General features: G+C 36.7%; 1 protein-coding gene across 1 annotated transcript in view; it reads left to right on the top strand.

The window, feature by feature from the left end:
• Window positions 1-22,900, top strand: part of Cpeb2 (cytoplasmic polyadenylation element binding protein 2) — a gene marked incomplete at its 5' end in the record, with an annotated part of 53,411 nt that overhangs the window by 24,960 nt on the left and 5,551 nt on the right. Inside the window, 7 exon segments of the mRNA XM_013503330.1 lie at window positions 4,669-4,692; window positions 5,372-5,440; window positions 13,127-13,297; window positions 14,573-14,662; window positions 18,699-18,817; window positions 19,037-19,151; window positions 21,726-21,907. Of these exon segments, the coding sequence (XP_013358784.1) occupies window positions 4,669-4,692; window positions 5,372-5,440; window positions 13,127-13,297; window positions 14,573-14,662; window positions 18,699-18,817; window positions 19,037-19,151; window positions 21,726-21,907 (770 nt within the window).

The following is a 22,900-nucleotide window of genomic DNA, read 5'->3' as shown; positions in this document are numbered from 1 at the left end:
AGAGATGGTCAGGGTAGAGAAAACTTTGGAATGAGAGAAAAAATGAAAGCAGAGTGGTAGGGGAGGTGATTGATGGTGTTTCCAACCCTTGGCTCTTACCGAGTTGTCTAGAGCATAGACCAGCGGTGGTGAACCTATGCCCCATGCCGTGGGCAGCTGTTTGTTATCACTGAAAGCTCTGAAAGGTTTGCCACCGCTGGCCTAGACTAAAGGCAGCCTAGATTAAGGTCAGCCTAGACTGACTAGAAATTTCACTGAGGGACTTCTTTATTCAACTATTGTTCTACTGTGTAGCGAGCTCACTAAAACAATACTGTAGAAATTAAAACTGTAAAACTAAACATCGCTTCTTCCCTTGACTTAGTTTATAAAATAATGCCAAGTTTAGGTAGCAATAAATTATTTACATATTGATTCCTCTTCCTCAAACATTCATTATGGTAAATAAAGATGTTTGTATGTTTCCTAACTTTTGGAAAAGCAATTCTGTTGAAAAATTCAACTTTGCATGTAGTTCGCATACTCTGTTAAAATCCATTTGAAGAAAAGTACTTTATGAAATGATATTTACAGGTGCTTTTAGATTGCTGAATGGATAGAAAGCTAGGGTGATCCCAATAAAATGTCAGGTGTAAGCAAAAGCTTAGTGGGCATACTGTCTTTCCAACTTAGATTTTCAGTTTTACTGATTATTAAACTGATGATTTTGCCAGTTGCCAGAAGCCCTTATTACAATCTAGTTATTAAGTTGAAAAATGTTTCATAGCAAGACATAATAGTATTTTATTTTAGGCAAGAGTTAATCTTGTGGCCAAAGCTACTTTTTTAAAATTATGTGAGCTCTCTCAGTAGTCTACTGTTTGGGGCTGCAGTGCATACTTAGTGCAGGAAACCAACCTCTATGTGAACTGGCTAGGCGCTGGAGGAGGGAACAGAGGAGAGATAATGAAATCAGGACATCAAAATGTATTTAGGTCAGGAAGAGAAACAATTTGATTCAAAGAGGAAAAAGAAGTCTTATTTGAGATGGGTTGAGAGATGAAGCAGGAGCCACATAATTGGGTACATTTGTGGAATAAGGAAGTAGTAAATAGTAAGAATGTAAGTCATGTTAGACATCAGAGTCATTTAGGAGAGAATTTGGCCAAGAGAAGGGAACTAAAAAAGTAAGGGGAAATTTTTTGAGCTGTTTTTTAAATACATGTAAATGAGCTGTATTAGAAGTGTATTATCTCCCTGAGAAATATGGGAATTAAATGCTGGTATTACAAGGCTGTGCCATTACTATATATATAGTAAATTATTGAAGTCTTTTTAAATTATTGAAGCCTTTTTAAAGCATATCATAGGGCAGTTGGCTAAGTTAGTTGCATTATTTGCCCTATGAACATAACTAATATTGTTGACTTTAAAATAAATATTGAGAAATAGATTTTGTATCAGCATTTTTCGTAGCGGTTAAGCAGTAGTCAGTACTGACTGATTCCACAGACACTGAAGCCAGTCTGAGTTTTCTATCTGTGTAACCTTGAATAGCTCACCGTACTTCACTGTGACTTAGTTCCTTCTGTTTATAACAGTGTCCTGCGCGTCCTGCCTGCCTGGGGTGGGCGAGGGTGGACTGGTGTTATGAGTGAGTTCATTTATGTAAAATATCCAGAACAGTTCCTGAGGGTAAATAATAGCTGGGCATGGTGAGTGAAGTGACCAAAATAACTTCACAAGAGCAAATTTGTGATCTATTAATAGATGAAGGAGCCACGTATATTTATCTTGGGGAATATAAAATTGAGGTATAAGTGATAACCCTTCTAATCTTGAGAAGGGTTATTTGGAGCAGCGGGTATATTTTTCTCCTTAGTTTTGTTTTTTTCAAGTTGAAGAAATTTTTTTTTAGTTTCTAAGCAAGAGGAGTTTAACCTCCAATCCCAGCTGGTGTGGTCTGTTTGCCTGTCCCTGCCTCCAGCTGCAGTAATTCAGCGACCACAGCTATAGGTGAGCGCCAGTAATTACGGGCAGAGTCCCTGGACAGAATGTTACAGTTACGCCATTTTTTTGTAGCTGTGGGTTAGAACCTGAACAAGGTGAGTGGGAACCCAGGACCAAATTATAGTCAGTAGGACTCCTTTATATGAGAGGTCTCCAGGTTTCTCTCAGAGCCTTTTCAATACATAAAGAAATGTATTTACCAATGATACATTTTTAATTCATCCGTATATATATATATATGTGTGTGTGTGTGTATATATATATATACACACACAGTGTGTCTGTATTAAATAGCCAGTTTTACATTTTTGCCTAAATGAGGTTACTTTTTGGTTCATGCTTTTATAAAATAAGTATATGTGAAATTTGCTTTTATAAATGTAATTTTTGTACAAAATGTCCCTCCCTCATTTTTTCCTAAATGTTCCGAATTAGAGGAGCACACTAAAGAAATCTGAAAAACATGATAGTCATTTAATGAGTTTCTTTACTTCCTGGGAGTTTAATATTGTGATTCACTGTTACAGTGGAACATAACCTACAAATTCACATAGAAATACTGGTAGAAAATTAGATATAAACACCATCAATTAGTGAGATTGTAGAAGCTTGGTTATTTGCATGACAGGGAATAGTAAGTATTTTGCATGGTCTAGCTTCATCCAGTGTCAGTTTTATTTATGATAATGTAAGGAATTGCCTCCTGAGAGCTGTGCAAAAAATAAGTATCACAGGTATGAGATAATTGAAGAAATTTTCTAAATAATTGTATGTTCCAGCCTAAAAATAAGATGAAATTTTCACTATTTTAATACCGAGGAGCTGTAGCTAAGAGTAAAAGTTAAGAAAATAAACTGGTTATGATGTCATTAATTTTCTCAATAGGTCCAGATTGTGTGCTGTTATGACTTCATAACAATTCATCACTTGGCCTTAGACTTGATGAAAATAGTTTCATTTGCTGTATAAATCTTTATCCCTCTAGTCTAGAACATCCGCGAATAAATGTCTCCTAAGCAAACTTATACTGCTGTCATGCCATAGGCCATCCTTAGGGATAAGCAGGAGACCTACCTTCGGCTTGTGAAGGAGACTTGTGAAGCATCTGGGCGCATGCTGCCTATTTCCAGGCTCAGGAAGTTTACTCTTCTGTAGCCCACTCCTGATGGCTCTATTAAAGTTACTTTTTATCAGTCTGATTTTCCGTGGTCAAGTTCCCAGTGCTGTGAAACATTTTCTTAAGGCCTTTATAACTCTTAGAAGACTTAGACAATAAAATTCTAAGTACTACTTCCATGATTACCCTCACCCTAAATCAATGGCAGGTCGGGTAAACTATGAAATCAGTCTGCCAGCACTGAGATCGGGAGAGCACAGGGGCAGGCCAGGTGTGACAGAGATGCCCTGAGGTCACTCAGAGGACTCTGATGTAAACCATGTATTTATTGACTGATTTCCTAGAAGGCTGAGAATTGATGTTGTTTTTCCTACTTTTCAGTATTTAATATTTCCTCCTTTTTCCTCACCTTAGAGCCACTTTCTTTATCTTAAAGCCAATTAAAAATACACTTTGTAAAACTCAAAGATAGTATATTAAATGATGTGAAATGATTCCTTTTGATCTTGAACTTCTATATTTTTGGATTGGCTACATTTCTAACAATTTTCAGTACGTACATTTCACTTGAGATTTATTCAGCATTGAATTATTTGCAGGCCCAAATCTATTAATATAAATTAAGATATTAATTTTTTAACAGTCATTATTTGGTTATTGCCTTAATTTTATGTATTTGAGTATAAAAATATTTATTTGAGTATAAAAATATTTAAAATCAGATGGGGGATTATATAAAATCAAGTTGTAGATATTGTCAAACTGTAATTTCTTATGAAGAAATTACCATATTTTTTTCTCCTTAGTAATGATCTAAACTGTTGGTAACATAAATTGAAATGCCTTTCTACTTTATATTTTTACAGTACTTGACATACGTACTATTATTCTATGTTGATATTGAGTAATTTGCATATCAATCCCTCTGAATCTCAGAAGTAGATATATATCTGAAGAATAAAAAGCATTATTAGCTTTAGTATATCTATAGCCATTTCTCTGAGCAAATTTAAAGAGGCATTGATATTTTTCCATCCCATCTAAGCTATATGTGCTTCACAGTATCAACCTAGTAGTCATTTATCATTCATTTGAATCTTCCAGTACTACTTTCATGGAGAGTTTGGTGTAACCAAGATTGGGTCTGAAAAGCTTTCTATTGGACAATGTAACCTACTAGTCTCTGTAATGAATTGAAAATTAAGAATTTAATTTAGATTGTTTTCACTCATTGAGAAAAATATTTAGAATGCTGTTTAACTGCAAATTGTATGTTTCTATCAAGATGAAATGAAGCAAATATTTACTTGTGAATTTTCAATGTGAAGGACGAATAATTGTGAATATTCTGTGATATGGTTCACCTAACATATGTCATATCTAATGAAAGTGCTTTGTTAATGATGAAACATCCTGCAAATGGTATGTGGTGTCATTATCCTAGGCCTTACAATAGCACTGATTTCCATGTGCCCACATAGACTTTCATATCACAGATATTTGTACATGTAGGCTTATGTTTAGTTCTGACATTTTACAATTTCTCCTTTGTTTACATGCAGCCAGGAGTTATGGGCGAAGACGAGGTAATTCATTTCTGTTTGCTATGGTATAACTGTCTCTAATTGGGTTTTCCTGATCAGTGTTGGAATTAATTATTCCAGATAATTAATACAATGTCTGAGAACTCATAGGAAAGTTAAGCTTTGATGTGAGCACTCATGAAAGTTTCATTCTAACTCTTAACTTTTAAGGTATATTTTCATACTAATTATGGTTATTTAATAAAATTGTTTTATTTAAACTACACCCAGATTTTTAACTTATAAAAAGCTATTTTTGTATCTCCTAAAGCTGCTGTTTATAGTTTGCTTAACAAATTTGTCTCTAGAAGTAAAGGTGACATGCAATGTGGTTTTTCCAGTCTCTAAACTATTAAAATCAAATTATTAAATTACATAATTTACAAGTCTAGATTGTTTTCTGTGTTTGACTCAGTTGAAAGTAACATACACAGTAAGTAAATCACTGCTAACACTGATTAGTAGAAATCATGCTGCTAATTTTCTCTGTCTTCTAAGACTACAATCTTTTCTGTTGTAACACCCACACTCCCCTCTCCCCGCACCAGAGGGTTCCCTGAGTGTTCTCATATCCAAAGGGTAAAACCAGGTTTATATGATGCAGCAGTATTACTGAACTCCCTAGGAGAGCAGCTGACATTTTCTGTGACTAAAACTTTGCCTCTCTCTTTTTCATGTCTAGAAATTGAGAAGGAGAAAAGTAGAATGAGAGGAAGCAAAAGTAACTTAACACTACTAGCCTATCCACTAAGTAAGCAGTAACCCTGATATTTACGTACTTCTGCTTGTTATTTGCGCCACTCTGAGTAAAACGTGTTCCCCTGACCGCAGTCACTGGAGGGTGGACAGTGCTCAACATGCCCTGAGACTAATCCTGTACGTGTGACCCAGTGCTGCAGTTTCTTTTCTCCTAGTCATGCATGTGTGTACTTTGAAAACAAACAAGCAAGACTATTTGCCACCAACAAGCCAAGCTAGATTTCAGATCCTTAAGAGGTAGTTCCTGTTTCCTAGTTCAGATCTCTGAATTCAACCTCCTAATTGGAATTGTTGCTTCACTGAAACTTAGGCTTCTTAAGTTTTTTAACGCAAAACTTAGAAGAGACCGAAACTCAAGCTTAGAAAGCTGAGGCTGAGTAACTTACTGAAGACAGTTATTAGCGAGCTGAGAAGCGGGTGAGAAAGTTTAGAACTTCAGCACCTGTTTTTAGGGCTATGGACTGACTGACTTCACTACGCAGTATGGAGCTCCAGTTATCTTGAAACAACGGAAGTTTAGCAATCTGATTTTAGGTATTTTTGCAACTATGGAGGAATTTAGGATTCTTTTTTTTTTTTTTTATTTGGTCTGAGACAAGGTCTCCCTATGCAGTTCTCAGGCTGGCCTTGAGCTCACTTTGTAGCCCAGGCTGATCTCAAACTTACAAAGATCCTCCTGCCTCAGCCTCTTGTGTGCTGGGATTACAGGCGTGCAGAAGTTAGGATTCTGTACTTACTAAACGCTTTTCATCTTTTAACATTAGTGACTTATGTCTGCTTTGGCATACTCCAGTGTAAACATTATGATCTAGTAAATTTTTAGGAAGAAGGTAACAGAAAATAATCCTGTAACTTATCTTCTTAAATCTAAGTTTAGTAGTCGTAGACTATGATTATGATAATAGGAAAAAAACAAAAGTTTCTTTCCCTATTTTTAGATAGGAACTTGCTACCATTCTTGCCTGTCTCTGTCCCCTGGGGCCTGTAAAGATGGGCCCCTTCAGAGCTGGCTCTCAGGGAGACTTTCTTGCATGATTTAAGGCTTCAAAATAAACACTTCCTTTGAGACACATCTGACAGTGCTCACATGTATTTGGCTCAGTATCAGAGGGGGCTGATGCCTGGATTTTCCTCAGATTATATGGCATTACTGTAGTAATTTTTCTGGTTGGTTCTCTGGGCATTTTTGGAATCTACAGCTCCCAAGGGTCTCCTTTTATGAGCTTCATTTTGTAGCGTTGATCCATCAAAGAAACTGCATTTATTCATTTTTCTTTTTAGAAAAATAATGAGTCTCATATCTTCCATTCATATGAGATGTGTCACAATGAGCTGCTGTAATTTTGCTAGAAAAAAACCATGTCTGTTCTACCAGCGCAGTGGTGAGTGAACAGCGTCCATTTCCCTTCCAGTTTAGGAAGGACTGATTTGTTGTTGTTCTTGCTGCCTTTGACTCACTGTTCAGTCCAGCAAACGGTACCGTTTTCATTTAAAAGACTTCCCACTTGACCATAAACACAATTGCTACCAGAATGACTTCACATATTTTTAAATTTCCTTGAGGTGATAAATATGAGCTTCCACTCAAACTGGTTTAGGGTACTAGGTTATGAACTAACTTTGGAATAATCAAATATGTAATTATATTGGAGATAGTTAAGAAAAAAACCAGGCTTTCTTTCCCTGCATTTCATTTATAACCACTTACTTACTACTCCTGGGTGTCTCTGGCCTCATACTACTTTGAAGCTGCCTGGGAGACAGCACTGGGACTGAGGAAGACATACATAGGGAGTGACTGTACCTTCTAGAAAACTACCTCTTTCCTGTTGCTACTGTTTGTTCATTTTTTTTTCATTCCATTCTGAATGTGCATATACTGTCTGAGTTGGAGTAGGGTAGGGGTTATGCAGGGAGGTGTGAAGTGTAATTTAACATCTTTCACTCTACTTAAAATATTGCAGTATCACAATGTGTCCTTCTAATTCTCTATTAATCCTCTTCCTGCTATGCTCCAAAAAAGAATAAAAATATGTACAGTATTTTGAGTCGTGGAAATAATATATTTTGGTGGCACTAAACCCCAGAAAACAGTCATTTCTAGCAGATTAAACTCAAAGCTTGAGTCAGTAGATTACATTTAGAGTGGGAAGATAAGAGAAATAATTTTAAAGCAAATTATAGAAGTTGAGTTACTAGAGTTTGATTTATTCAGTTACATGCTATCGTTAATAAGGAATTATTAATATATACTATGTATTTGACACCTAATCTTGGATACATAATTTCAGTAATTATTAGAGAATGGGCAAGATCTTTAAAGCGTGAAGAAACAGCAGGATAATGTTTTGTCCCAGGGCTGGCAAGCAGAGTCCCACAGGCCACGCTTCCTGTTTTTTTAAACATGTATCGGAACGCAGCTATTATTTACCCATTTGCTTCCTTTCTGCCTGGCTGCTTTGGGGCTCCAGGGGGCGCAGTTGAGGCACTGCAGCAGAGTGCGTGTGACTTGCAGAGTTTAATACTGTGTCTACTTTCTAGCCATTTAAAGTAGAAAAATTGCTGGCCTTGCTCTCCCCTTCCAAGAAAGACTGCTGTGCACCTATGCTGAACCACAGCAAATTTCAAAGGAAACAGAACTGCAATGATTTTAATTTTAGGGCAGATATATGTAGAAATTATATTTGCAGTGACATATAGGTCTGAAAATAATAGGTTAAAGTTAAGTATCTTAATTATCCACTATGAGAAAGGAACAAACCCATAATTGGAGTAAGATATTTTAGATAATAGGTGCATATTAGTTTTGGAGCGGCATACTGATCAGGGAGGCTGTTTGATTAAACAGGTGGTACTGAAGGGACATCCATCCTGAACTTTCCTATTTCTTTGATAAATTTTAAGTCCTTGCATATTTAATAAAAATCATGTCATCACACTGGGTGAGTATCTCCCTTGACTGCCAGCACCCTAAACGATAGGGAGACCATTCATACTAATACTTAGTTTCTATACCTTATGAATTTTTATTTGATAACAATATTTAGTAAATAAAATTATGAAATGGTCTATTGAGTTCAAAAAACCATGGTTAGATTCAAGCTAGAAATGGGCTATATTTCCACAAACATTTTTTCATCTCCTGCCTCCCCCCGTTAGTGTGTTGGGAGTGTGTTCATTCTGAGATTCTAGAACAAGGCTAATGTCTAAGATGTCAAGTCTGATTGTTGTGTTTGGGAGCAGTAGCACAGCCTCCAGTGTCAGCAGCCAGGGCTTCTCTAGGGGGCACGCAGTGTGCTGTGCGGAGGCCTAGGGGAAGGCTGCCCATCTGCCCCTCAGCCGTGCGCACAGGCTATTTCAGTTTAGGAAACTCGCGATACTTTTTGTTTTTTGTTTTTTTTCCGGTACCAGGAATCGAACTCACGACCTTGCGCTTGCCAGGCAGATGCTGTGCCTCTGAGCTAAATCCCCAGCCCCGTGATACAGTTTTGATTGTGTACAGCAACAGTTTTTATAGAAAGAGTGAAAAGTCCTATGCATTTTTTTTTTTTTTTTTTTTTTGGTGAGTAGCTTTTCACCAAAATTGCTGTCAGTTACTTTTCAGTTTGTGAGTGGAATTTCATTTAATGATAAACCACAATTTTACCAATTTCCCTACTGAAAGACATTCAAGTTGGCCATTTGGCCAGGAATGGTGGTGCATACCTGTAATCCCAGTACTTGGGAGGCTGAGGCAGGAGGAGCATTGCGAGTTCAAGACCAGCCTAGGCTACAAAGTGAGCTTAAGGCCAGCCTGAACTGCATAGCGAGACCCTGTCTCAAAAAGACAAAAAAAAAAACAATTTAAAAAGTTGGCCATTTGGAGCTTGGTAAAGCTTCCGTGAATATCTGTGTACCCCTTCTGTGCTGTGTGAAGGGACACGCACCTCCATTTCCCTCGGATGTATAACTAAGAGTGAAATGACTGGTTCATAGAATAATTAATTGTATGTTCTACTTTATTAGAAACTGCCAATTTTGTACTCCGAAGAGTGTGAAATCACTTTAGATGACTGACTTTTCGTTTTATCTGTTCTGATTGGTTTATAAGAAGTTTCTCATTGCAGTTCTAATTTTTATTTTCCTGATGACTCAGAATAATGCTAAAGCATGTTTACATGCTTAGAGCCCATTCCACTTAATCATGATGTGTTTTTCAGTTTTTTGTGTATTTTTATTATGCTAATGTTAAGATTTTTGCATTTTTGTTTATGAGGAATATTAGCATATGATTTTTCTTTTAATATTATTGTTGGGTTTTAGTATCAAGATTGTAAGTTAGGAAGTTTTTCCTCTTTCATACTCTGAAAGAAGGTCTCTAAAATTGCTTTTACTTCTTTTGTACAAGTCTGGTTCATTCACTAGTAAGGCCATCTAGGCCTCAAGTTTTCTGTATTGGAATGGTTTTTGCTTTTTAGTTGTTTTCAAGTCATGATTTTATTTTATTTTTTAACGGATATAGAACCATTCAAATTTTATTTTTCTTCTCGTGCCAGTGTTAAAAGGTTCATTCTTGTCCAGGGATTTGTTCATTTCCTCTAGTTAAATTTCTTAGCATAAAATTGTCCATGCTAATCCTTTCATTGTAGTCTTTTAGCATCTGTAAATTTTATACTGACGGATGTTCCCTTTGTTACACATAATATTGCTAATTTGATTTTCTTTTTTTCTTCATAAGCTTTACCTAAAGGTATCACTTTTAGAAGCTTTTGAAGAATCAACGTGGGCTTTATTGATATTAGTTAATTCTAGTGTCTTTTCTATGTCATTAATTTTAGTTTTTAAATTTTCTATATTTTTTCCATTTAATTTGCTATTTTTTTCACCTTTTTGTGGCAGAAACTTAGAGAATTTAAGTGATTTTAGTTTCGTAAAGTGCATTTAAAACTGTAAATTGGGGCTGGGGATTTAGCTCAGCGGCAAAAGCGCCTGCCTGGCAAGTGCAAGGTCGTGAGTTCAGTTCCTGGTACTGGAGAAAAAACAAACAAACAAAAAAAAACTGTAAATTTTCCTTTAGTGTGGCTTTTGTCACATCCCACCCACAGAATTTGTATATTGCCCTTATAACATTTTTATTCCTCAAAGTATAAGAACCTGAAAATATGTGTACATCATTTTTTTTTTTGTCTTTTTGAGACAGGGTCTCCCTGTGCAGTTCGGGCTGGCCTTGAACTCACTTTGTAGCCCAGGCTGGCCTCGAACTTGCAACAATCCTCCTGCCTCCGCTTCCGGAGTGCTGGGATTACAAGCATGAGCCACCACCCCGGGTTGTGTATATCATTTTTAGAAAGTATGTTTGAATATACTGTGCGTGGTAGACATAACTCATATAGTGGTTCTTTTATGGTCATTACTTTGGGTTATAGGGAAAAAAAAAGATAAAAAGTAGTCTTTTGTTGATGATTGACCTTGTTAACTTTTCTTCTAATTGAGTATACAGTCCATGATTTTAATGGTTTCTTGAAAAGCAGCAGTCAGAGGTGAAGGCTCTTGTTGGTGTCTCCTGTGTGAAATGTTCTCAGGCTTTCTGTTGCATCCTCGGATCAGCTGAACCTTGATTAACATTATAGATTTGTATAGTTAGTTGTACTAACTCTAGTAGATAATTAATAATATAGTTTGATTATCGCAATGTAATTGTAATATAAATATATTCACAATATTATGGTTAACAAAAAGCTTAAGTTAGTTTTGGGGTCCTCTCTGGCATTGCTTATAATGATTTCTTTGTCACTGCATTTCAGTATTTCTGTTTAGATCCCAAATATTTATGATTTGTTTGTTTGTTTCCCTCAAGATCAAAGTCTTTTAGACTTGGTTAATTGTGCGTATGAACTGCTAAGTTTATATAACTTAGTTTCTATAATTTATATAATTATATAAGTTTATATAATTTCCAAGAGATTGGCATGGGTGAAATAAGTACAACATTTAGATTCATCATTTTTCCCCTAAAAACTATTTAGTGTACATGTTGTTCCTGTAGCTTATCTTTTTAAAATGCAGATTTATACAGAGAAAATCTAATCTTAAGAAGTTGTGCTGGGTGACTGACAGTATCATTTTTAATGGATCTTGATGAGGTTTATTTTATTCAGTAAGAATAGAAGTTGAATATCCCTAATCTAAAGATCCAAAATCCAAATAGCTCGAAACCACAGTATACAAAACACTCTGGACCCAAGCACTTCAGATAAGGGATACTCAACGTATAATCCCATGTTGAAGAGTTTCTTTTCATCTGTCACAAGGAATGTTGACCTTTATTTCCATTGGCCCCTTTTCTGATAGCAAAAGTATTTGAAAGCTAAATTGATGCTAACAGAGTTCCGCGGGGAACATGGATATCTTTCAGGACATCTGTAAAGTCCTGTTTTATATACCAAATATGGTCTTTCTCCCTATTGTTCTTACAAACTTTACATTCTTATGTCCAACATCTGCCTGGGCAACTCACTTACTCAGATGGATAGGCCCCTTCTTTGGGCTCCCAACCCCTTAAAAGCAAGATAGCATATATTGATAGTCTTTGTTTATTCCATGTCTTTATAGATCATATTTTTAAAGATAGTAACATATTAATGACACTTTTGGTTATTACTTTATAGATGAAGGTACATTCTATAGATTGTGTGCTTAATCTCTTTATCCCCCCAAACCTTTGACTTATTCTTGAAAGGAAGACCCTGTCTACATTCTTACTTTTTCCTTCTCTGTTTCTAAGGGCTAGTCTTCATTTGAACAAAATTCTAATTACATGTGACTCCTGTCCAACTTTAATAAAACAGCTACCTTCAAAGATTTTACATATCCTTAAACATGTCAAATACAGTATCATTTGGGAGATTTAACACATTGTTGGATGGACTGTCTTATTCTTGCAATATCCTTCCTCTGAAGCACTGTGATGCTTTCTTATGTATCTGTACTATAATTATATTTATCAGTCTTACCTTTCTAAGTGTGCATTTTCAGAGGGCGGGAGACTATCTTTTAGTAGATCATTTTATTTTTTCTGTGATCCCTGCGGCCACAGGATTACATCAGAGGATTATACAGGGTGCCACATACAAAGGTGCACTTCTGAAGGGCAGACTCACATGGGGACAAGAGTCCGAGAAGGGCTGCCCTTCTGTATTCTGCACATGTGCAGAGGCTCCATCTACACTTAATAGAATTGGCACACAGTGTAGTAAGTGACTTCCAGATCTTCTAGGCAAGTACAGTTCATTGCCTTTTACGTTTGCTTTCTGCAGTCTACAGGTGATTTTCATTTCTGTCTTCTCATCTACTTAGTCTGTGCCATTTCCTTTCTGCTGCCCGCTTCTAAAGAATCCACCTGCTACGTATCATCTGTTCTCCATACATCAGATTTTTCTGCTATCTGTAAAAAATTGAAGGGAACCAGTGCTTCTTTTACAGTATAATTGTCACAGGACTGTGTTTATTACTAAGTCTTTCTTCAGATTGCTTTTCTCTTGATCCCAGTAATTAAAATCACATACTTTCTGAATTTTTATTAATTTTTGCCCATCTTGTCTTTATTTTTTAAGCTCCTGAGTTTGTCTTTGAAATGTTAATGCTCGCGTTTATCATTGTTGAGATCTGACACTCAATCATACCTGTACTTACATTCCAGGTCGTTCGTCCCTGTTTCCAATAGATGACGGCTTGCTGGATGATGGTCACAGTGACCAAGTTGGTGCTCTAAATTCCCCCACGTGTTATTCGGCTCATCAGAATGGAGAACGAATAGAACGCTTCTCTCGAAAAGTTTTTGTTGGTGGGCTTCCTCCAGACATTGATGAAGGTAAGGTGACTCGGCCTTCAAACTAAAGCAAAACAAAAGCAAACTTAAAAGAAACAAAATACAAGTATGATGTAAACAGGAGGTAGAACTTTGCTACCTCTTAGGTAGATTTTCAAAAGTAGAAATGAGATCTATCTCTGTTAAAAAGTTTGTTACTTGTTGAAATATGAAGATAATCAAACAAATTTTTAAAGTCTTTATTCTTTATATCTTATGCATGTTGTTGCTGTGAGCATCTTTTGTCAATATGATTTCCATACCTTGGTCATATCTTACTTAATTGTAAAATGTAGAACTTATTTATATAATACACACATGCATACATGCATACTTATACACAAATAATGGAATTAATCATGAAATGATGTCTGTAGTACATGACAATTGAAAGTTAAATTTCTTTACGGATAAAGACACTCTTAGAAATGGGTAAGAAAGAGGCTGTAAAGCCAAAAGGAAAATGGAAAACAGAACATAAAGTAGGAAATTCAGATTTATCCAGAGGCTAATAAAATGTGAAGTGTGAAACATGAAGCTAATAAAAAGGTGAAAATGATCATGTGTAAAAACAGAAGGTTAAGGTTGAAAGTACTGAACTATGTTTATGATGTTATGGGAAATTAGTACTCATTAATAACTGATAGAGAAGATATTGATATATTTTGGATGATGTTTCACTTCTGATTCAAATATCCACAAACTTACTCCAAACATTAATCAGAATGATAAGATTTTCATAGCTTAGACTCTATAATTGGATATGACCATATAGTGTATGAATTTTAATGAAGCTACTTGGTAACTGTCAGACCTCATTACACTTTACTAGCATTATAGCTGTTCCAGTTGTCTTAGGAAACCAGCTTTTTCCTACAAGAATATGATTTTACTTGTGAAGCAGCAATATCTCTTTTTATTTAACTTGATACAATGTTGACTTTTTCAAGCCAGTTCTGCTCATAAGTGTACTATGAGTGTACTATAAATCCATTAGCATTCATGTGAAGTTACATAAAATTTTTAAATTTACAGAATACTGTAATTATTTTTTCTAATATGCTGCTTAAAAGTAAATTTATTTTGACTAAAATAGTTATAGGTGTTACATATGATTTTAATAAAGATATTAACCATATTCTCTGTTTAGATTAAAATTTATCTTAGCATATTTGGCAATTTAAGATTGTAAATCTCTGAAGTAACTAAAAAATATGAGATTTCTTAAAATGAAACATTAAAGCTAATTCCTAATGGATGTTATTGTACTTTTTAAAGATGAAATAACTGCTAGCTTCAGAAGATTTGGGCCTTTGGTAGTAGACTGGCCTCATAAAGCAGAAAGCAAGTCCTATTTTCCACCAAAAGGTAAGAAATTTTACTTTTAATATTTGCTAGGAAATTTGTTAGATATGAGCAAAAAAAAAAAAAATAATGTCAGTTCCTTACTTTGTGTTTTCTTTTTAGAAAGATTTTAGAAGATTTCATATAAAAATTAATAATTCAGAGAGGCTGTAACCTGGGTTGAGACAGGAAGTATGATCCTGAGAACTCTTCCACTTTGAATTGCAGCTGGTCAAAAACAGAGACTCCATTGGTAGACTCCACTGTAACTGATATGATTTCATAAGCTGCAGTCAGTAAATGTTTGAGTATTTTCTCTGTAGAGTATCATTCTAAGTAATGTAGGTATAGACACAGGAAAAAGTATCCTTCTGCTCAGTGAAATGAAGATCTGTGTGTGTGTTGTTTTTTTTTTTTTATATTTTAACTGCCAGTTTTATAAAAAGGTCAAATGTTAGGAGGATGCTTAGCCAAATTAGGCACTTACTCCTAGGATCATTCTGTGGCTGATCACCAGAGGACTAGAATCACAGCCATGCTCATGTTACTGAGCACATCACATGATCAAGACAACCTTTCATGGGGAAAAGGAGGTCCGCTTCCCACAAGGACCGGAGGAAGAGAGGGAGAAGAGTTGAACATTATCAGTTTTGTTAGTCAGAATTGCAGCTGACAGATACTCTGAACTGAATAGCTGTCCTAGAACTGGTCCTGCTCTTCCTGCCTCAGCACTTCTCTGTATGATTGTGTCTTTGCCGTAAGGTTCTTTCCATAACTCTTTATCTGTGTGTCCCCACTTATCTTTGGATCTTAGCCTAAGTGTCAGTTGCCCCCAAAAACCTTTGAGGACCGACCTAAAGAGGTCCGCTTATCCTTCTGTCAGCCATCCTGACTCACAGCACTGTTTCTCTTTCATAGCCTTTGCTTTAGTTGCAGTTTTACATTCCAACAACTTGACAAAAATGCAGATGTTCTGTTAATGTCATCCACAAAACTATGTCTTCACTGAAGTTTATAGGTAGTCTATGTACTCTGGTATTCTTCGTAATTGACTGATTGGTAATTGCCCAATTAATGATGTAAACACCAGTAAATATTATAGGACAGAGAAATTACTTTGACCTCAAGTAGGTCTGAAAAGTGTCACTGAGAATTTTGAATTAAATTGAAAGCTACTGTGTAATTGGATAGGTGAAAGAAGTTGAACACTTTCAGACCAGAATTAAAACCTTTGGTTGACCCCTCGGTATCTTCAGATATTTTGTCTATGGGTGGATGCAGTCAACCATGAAGCAGATCTGTTCAGTAAAAAAACACTTGCATTTGTAGTGAACATATATGGATATTTTTCTTGTCATTTTTTTTCCTCGACAGTATAACAACTACCGAAGTAACATATATTACCTTATATAATAATAAATGATTTAAGGTATTCAGAGTTTGCTTATGCTTTTGTATATAAGAACTTGAGTATCCTGGGATTGTGTTTTTTGGCTGGGTTGTATACCCATTCCCCCATGGATACCAAGAGAAGATACCAAGGGATGACTGTAATTTTAGGAAGGATCTAGAATTGGTTTGGGTAAAGACAAATTTTTGCATGATTATACTCATTTAAGGTGATGGCGCATTTTAATCCTGAGAACATGGCCTTAAATATCTGATAAAACAGAATAGTTTTCTTCATTGCTTTTGTTGCTATCATAGTTATTGTGCTTTGTTCAATGTTTATTTTCGCAAACTCAAAAAAAAAAAAAATGAAAAGAAAAAAATTACCACTGGCAAATCGGAACCTTTTTTTTTTAAATATATAGTTTATTGTAGCCATTTTCAAAAGCCTGTGTTTTCAGATCTTATTCTGAAATATTCACCATTTCTGTAATTCAGCATTTCCCACTGTGTGGAAAAGCACTGGTACAGAAGCATCCAGTTGGTACAGCTGCGTGTAGTTTTAGCAGTGACTTGAACCTGTGGCACGCATGCTGCAGCAGGCACACAGAGCCAGCCCTGTTGGCACGTGAGCCAAGTGCGTGAGTGTTTGTTCTGAACCGAAGACCTCACTATTCAGGTTTAATTGCAGTCTTGGCACTTCATGATAAATTAGTGGGTTTGGGGTAGTGGTTTAGGCACTCAGTCTCTAAAAGGTTCGCTGTCACTATTTTAGATGCTAGGCACATGGGTACCTGTTTTCTTTGCAGTAAACAACATTCGTCTTATGTGGTCATTATTAGCTTGTTTTAATAAATTCCATAGATTATCATGTGGTTTGTTTTTGTGCAAACATTTCATTATCTAATGGCTTGCATTACTCAAGTCATAATTTACATACCATATTGCTTAATTTTTGCAATTGTTTTCATAATCCAAATAAATTTAAAACATTAATTTAGTAAATGTTCTCTTAATTATTACAAAACCACCACAGTTCTCATATCCTTAGTTTTTATCAAAGTTAAGGCCATGAGGAAAACCAGTCTTGCCTGACATGATGGTTCACCTGTAATCCCAGCACTTGGGAGATTAGGACAGGAAGGTTATGATTTCAAAACCAGCTTGGGTTGCATAGCAAGTTCAAGGCTGGCCTTGACTACATAGCAAGACCTTGTCTCAGAAAGCAGGCAGCAACAACTAGGAAGCCAGTCTTCATTTTTTTCAAGCTTATTTAAATGATGTCTAAGATGTATTTTTATTTTTTATTTTTATTATTGTTGTTATTCTTTTGGGTTTTTTTTTGGTACTGGGAATTGAACTCATGACCTCATGCTTGCCAGGCATGTGCTTGCTCCACTGAGCTATATCCCCGGCCTAAGATGTGTTTTTAATTTTGCATAATTCTACCTTTGGAAGCTTCTCATATGTAGATTGGTTTGAAAGTTTCAGGTTTTTTCTTTATAGTGTCCAGTATTTTTATTAAAAGGAAGTACTTTTGTGCCCGATCAAACCTTTCTAACATAACAGCCATTGTTGACAACAAGCCGTGTTTTCTGAGTTCTGAGTAAAACTTGCCGTTGTATTACAGAGGGAGATGTACGCAGCTTGTTGGGGCTGCTGTGCATTGACACTAGGTCACCATGTTGTTGTACCTTTGTTTGTGGAGAAATGTTGCTGAGGCAAGGCACATTTCTAGGTCACTTCACTTACCAGCTGCTGGGAATACTCATTCAATAGTAAATTTACAGTATACATTTTTATGCTTCCTTTTGTATGCTTTATATTCTGCCTTGCTGGATGCATGATTTTTAATTAAAGATTGACAGCTGGCTGTTTGCAAAGAAAAGAGGAGGAAGATACACTTCCTGATGGAATAGGATTCTGTACTAGCTTATATCCAAGTCTGAACAGTCTCCAGTTTGAAAAAGTATTCCACTGCTTATCCAAGTTGAGATGTGATGTAAAGGTTTTACCCTATCATTAAACAACATGTTTCATTCCAGCCTCCCTAGGGTAACTCTTAATGTCTTTTGGAACTTTTTAGAAGATAGTGGAATTTTCCCTCCACTTAGGGTAATTCCTGGGTCTTTCCAAGTATGCTGTAGTCCAAAGGTATCCTCTAGCATGTGCATTATCCTGAAAGCGTTTAAAGGAAATGTTGGCTCCTAATACTCTTGGCCAGGCTACTGCTGCCAAGTTTCTTAAGAACAGGGTGTCACTACTAGAAAGAGTGTGCGAGAACCTGAGGCTGACTTGTGTTTTAAATTGTTGAACCATCTGCATACTATGAGACTGACTTTGATCAAGTAAAAAAACCCTTAGGTGGTTTTTGGTTTTTTGGTTTTTTTCCCCTGTAAGGTGGAAATAGCACTGCATATACCTCAGACTTGGGAAAATCAAATGAAATAGTTCACTTAAGGCTCTGAGCATAGTACCTGAGAATAAGTGCTCCATAGAAGGCAGCTAATGGCTTTGCTCTTTGTTTTTTTATATATTCCAGAGGGTACAGTGTTCGCCTATAGAAGGCACAACAATTTAAGTCCTGTTAGTTTGTTTTCTAACCAGTACTGAAATTTGGGGCCAAGTTCCTTATGCTGACGTGCTGTTTTATTTTCCATGATTCTTCCAGGCTATGCATTCCTTCTCTTTCAAGAAGAGAGCTCAGTTCAGGCACTAATTGACGCTTGTATTGAGGAAGATGGGAAGCTCTATTTGTGTGTTTCCAGCCCCACGATCAAGGACAAACCAGTAAGTAAACGCCTCAGGGACTCCAGAGGGCAAGCGCAAGCTTTCCAAAGCCTATTTTGGAATTTTTGTGTAGAAACAAACTGCTGTGTTAAGAGTTCAGTTAAACATACAGGTGATTTACACTACATAGATAGAATTAACAATAATTTGTATGCAAATTCAGCTGTCCAAATTTTTAAAAAATAAAAGGAGTAACACCCAATGTAATTTTCTTCATAGGTTCAAATACGTCCTTGGAATTTAAGTGATAGTGATTTTGTTATGGATGGTTCTCAGCCTTTGGATCCCCGAAAAACAATTTTTGTTGGAGGTGTCCCAAGGCCATTAAGGGCTGGTAAGTAGAATACTAACCGATTTGGGGGGTTTCTTTTTAACAATTTAAACATAAATTAGTGAACTCAGGGACTGTTTGGCAGCTGTTATGTACCTGACACTGTCCATGGGCAAATTCTTCATAGTAGTCCTGGTATTCTTCGTAGTATTCATAGTAACCCTATAGTTGCAGAATTCTGAGAGCCTTTCTTAAAACCCTCAAGCTTTTATCAACTGATACTTTTAGTTAACATCAAGCAAACTTTATGTGAAGAATCTACTTGAATGCTCAGATTTTCCAAGTGCAATTCTTTTTTTCGTCTTTTTGAAACAGGGTTTTGCTATTCAGTTCAGGCTGACCTTGAGCTCACTTTGTAGCCCAGGCTGGTCTGGAACTTGCAATGATCCTCCTGCCTCAGCCTCCCAAATGCTGGGGTTGTAAACATGTGCTACCATGCCTGGCTGCATCTCTTTAAAACAGGGAGATTTTTGGATCTCTTAATTTCATGTTGGTTGATTCTGATATCTGAAAAAGAAATGGACTCTTTTCTTTTGTATGTATCTAAACTACAGTATTAACTAAATTTGCATTTAGATGAACGAGTGATAAGCTTCTTTATCGATAACCAGGAACCAGAAATCCACTGAAAGATGTAACTACAGCTGTAAATGTGCACTGTATTGTATGTAAAGTTATAAGTTGCCATGGACTAGCTAAGGTGTTAACAATTCCCGTCCTCCTCTTCCAGTCTGGGAGATAGCTGTTAAGGAACTGTTCACACTGTAAATATTTGAGAAACTTGATGACTGCTACAACGAAAGACTGAGGAAGAGGGGAGCACACAGAGCAAGGGAGTGTGACACAAAGACTGCACAGAAGGAGTAGGGTGGGGCAGTGAGAGGGCTATAAGGAGTGGACTTCAGACAAAGAGAAGAGCGTACTCAGGAATCTTGACTACGGTTGATGAGGGCCAGTGAAAGGACTGGAAGAAACCCAGACTGACTCAGGGGACTCAGGGTGGGCAGGGAGAGGCATAGGAGAAGGCATTAAAAAAGTAAATGGGAATTAGATCATACCAGTCTAGTAGGTGAATTTGACATTCTCAGAGCAAGAGAAACCACTAAAAGTTTTTAAAAATAAGAAGAGACATGATCATACTTGGAATTTTGAAAGATCAGTTAGGCTAATGACTCAGAGGGAAGCCTGGCTGTGCGTCAGTACGGAGAGTCCTGGCTTTGGAAGCCTGTTCCTGCAGTGTAGGAGGCGGACAGTGGTGGCAGGAGTTAGTGGCAGTGCAGAAAGAGTCGAATGAGCGCGTGTCCCAAGTATTTTGAAATGCAAAGGTTGAATCTCAGCTTTCATCTTTAAGTCCCTCGTGCGTGGTGGTACGTTTTATTGAGATGCTAGGAACCCTGGAGAAGGAGCAGGTTAGAAAGAAGATCATGGTTTTGGTTTTAAACACAAATTCATGGCACCATTCACAGTTCCAAAATAAAAGTTTCAATTAAACCATGCAGTATCTGGTCTAGGTTTTAAGCAAATCACTCTTGCTGCTCTACTGGAAATAATTGGAAAGACAGAGATCAAAAGCAAAGAGAGAAAACTATTGCCATAAACCAGAGGAGTAACACTTTAAAGTGATGGAGGTGATTTTAGGTGTTTTGAAAATCAGGGTCATAGGATCAAAAGGAAGAAAGCAGAAAAGATGAAGCCAAGAAAATCTTGACCTGGCAACTTCATTATTTCTGTTGTGTACTACCGGGGTCAGTCAGGAGAACTTCACTGGAATGGGTTTAATGGGACGAAGATCATTTTTATGTGTATTGTGTTTTTAAAACACTTTCCATTGCAGCATCTGTTAAATATCAATACAAGCGGTCCAGAAGGCAGTTATGTTTATGAGTCTTGAGCCCAGAGGAGAGATCCAGACTGAAGATACAGATTTAGGGGGATGAAAACGCATAGATGGTGTTTAAAGTTCTGACCCAGGATGAAGTCATCACCCAGGAGTATAGTCAGATGCTTAAGGACTGGAGCTCACAGTGCTCTGACACTGAATTCAAGGAGTTAAGGAGAAACTGTCCAGGAAGATTAAGAAGATATTATTAGTAAAGTGAGGGGGACACTTAGTCAGATAAGGTAACTTAGAAGGCAAACGGAGAGGAGAAGGTAGGAATTCCTATGTTCAAAGCCCCCTGCAGGTACACCGGCAGGTGATTTATCAGTGGAGAAAGATGACCGTGATGTGAGCGATTAAAGTGGAATTGTGGGGTAGCAGTCTGAGTACCAAAGGCTCAGCAGAGAATAGGAAGAGAGTGATTGGATATTTACAAGTGAAAAGACTGGATTTAGAAAACAGCGTGAAACGATACCTGAAAAGAAATCAGAGAGAACAGTAATGGGGTTAGTGCTGATAAATGGGGTAGATGTGGTAGGAATCTGACTTTATATTTAAAAAAAAGAAAAACAAGAGCTCTTGATCTCAAGCTGTCTTATAACAACTCTCTTTTGTTTGTACCCTGTTGTTGACTTTTTAAGAAAAATTGTTGAATGATTATTGCCTCATATTTGATGCGAGCATCCTTCGTTTTGCAGTGGAGCTTGCCATGATCATGGACCGGCTGTATGGAGGCGTTTGTTATGCAGGAATTGACACGGATCCAGAGCTAAAATACCCAAAAGGTGCTGGGCGAGTTGCTTTCTCCAATCAGCAAAGCTATATTGCCGCCATCAGTGCTCGATTTGTTCAGCTTCAGCATGGTGATATTGATAAACGTGTAAGTTGCACGCTGAGAAATCACAGTATCCTATGATAATGGGCCGATCCAAAGCCTACCACCAAAGGGGTGAATTATACAGTGCAAACATTGTTTATTTTTCAGTACTAACACACCCCAAGCCCTTTTATTTTTAATTGTATTTAAAGTTAGGGTCTTGTTGAATTGCCCTGACTAGCCTCAACGTTACAGTCCTCCTGCCTCAGCTTCCTGAGTAGCTGAGGTTACAGGCATGCACCACAACACCCAACAAACACATTTATGTTTTCTGCTTCTTAGAGTTATATCAGAACATCTTTAAAATATAAAATTTTTAAACATAGATTATACTTTAAGTATAATATAAAAATTATGGGTTAAAGTATAATATAAAAATTATGGATATAGATATCATTTTACAGCCATGACAAAATTTTCTATCAACCTGTGGGTCCCGAGTATCTAACCGCAGAAGCAGAGCTTCTTTTAGGAGCTTGTGCTTGAGCCAGCCTGCCTGAGATTGAGTCCCATTTCCTGCTTTTGCCTTGTAATCCCCGGCAAATTAGCTCTCTCTGTGACACTTTTCCCTACTTAGAAAATGGAAAAGAATATTAGCATGTCTCTCGAGGTTGAGAATTAAATTAATTCAGACACGTACAAGGACTTGAACACAACTTGACATAGAGTAAGTGCTACTTAAATGTAAGTTTTCATTTTTAGAATGCATATGTCTGTTTCCTAATTGACCAAAAAATGTAACATATTACCTCCTTAGTAGCATTGCTTAGGTCATCCCACTAAGAACTTGCAGATCTGTGAGTTATAACTGAAAGTCACTCCACTGCATAATTCTGAGTGCTGTGATTGCCATCTAAAGCAAGGGGAAAAGGTAAACAAACTCAGTTGCTCATTTGCAAAGCAATTTCATACTAAGATCAGTGAATAGCTCCTATACATATCTGACCAATATTCTAAAATACTCATATACATTTACAGTGCAGCTGACATATACCG

This window comes from Chinchilla lanigera, unplaced genomic scaffold, assembly GCF_000276665.1.
Source record: "Chinchilla lanigera isolate Chin_1 unplaced genomic scaffold, ChiLan1.0 scaffold00079, whole genome shotgun sequence".
Lineage (NCBI taxonomy): Eukaryota > Metazoa > Chordata > Mammalia > Rodentia > Chinchillidae > Chinchilla > Chinchilla lanigera.
Note: the sequence above shows the minus strand (reverse complement) of the source record. Positions and strands in the feature narration are given on the sequence as shown.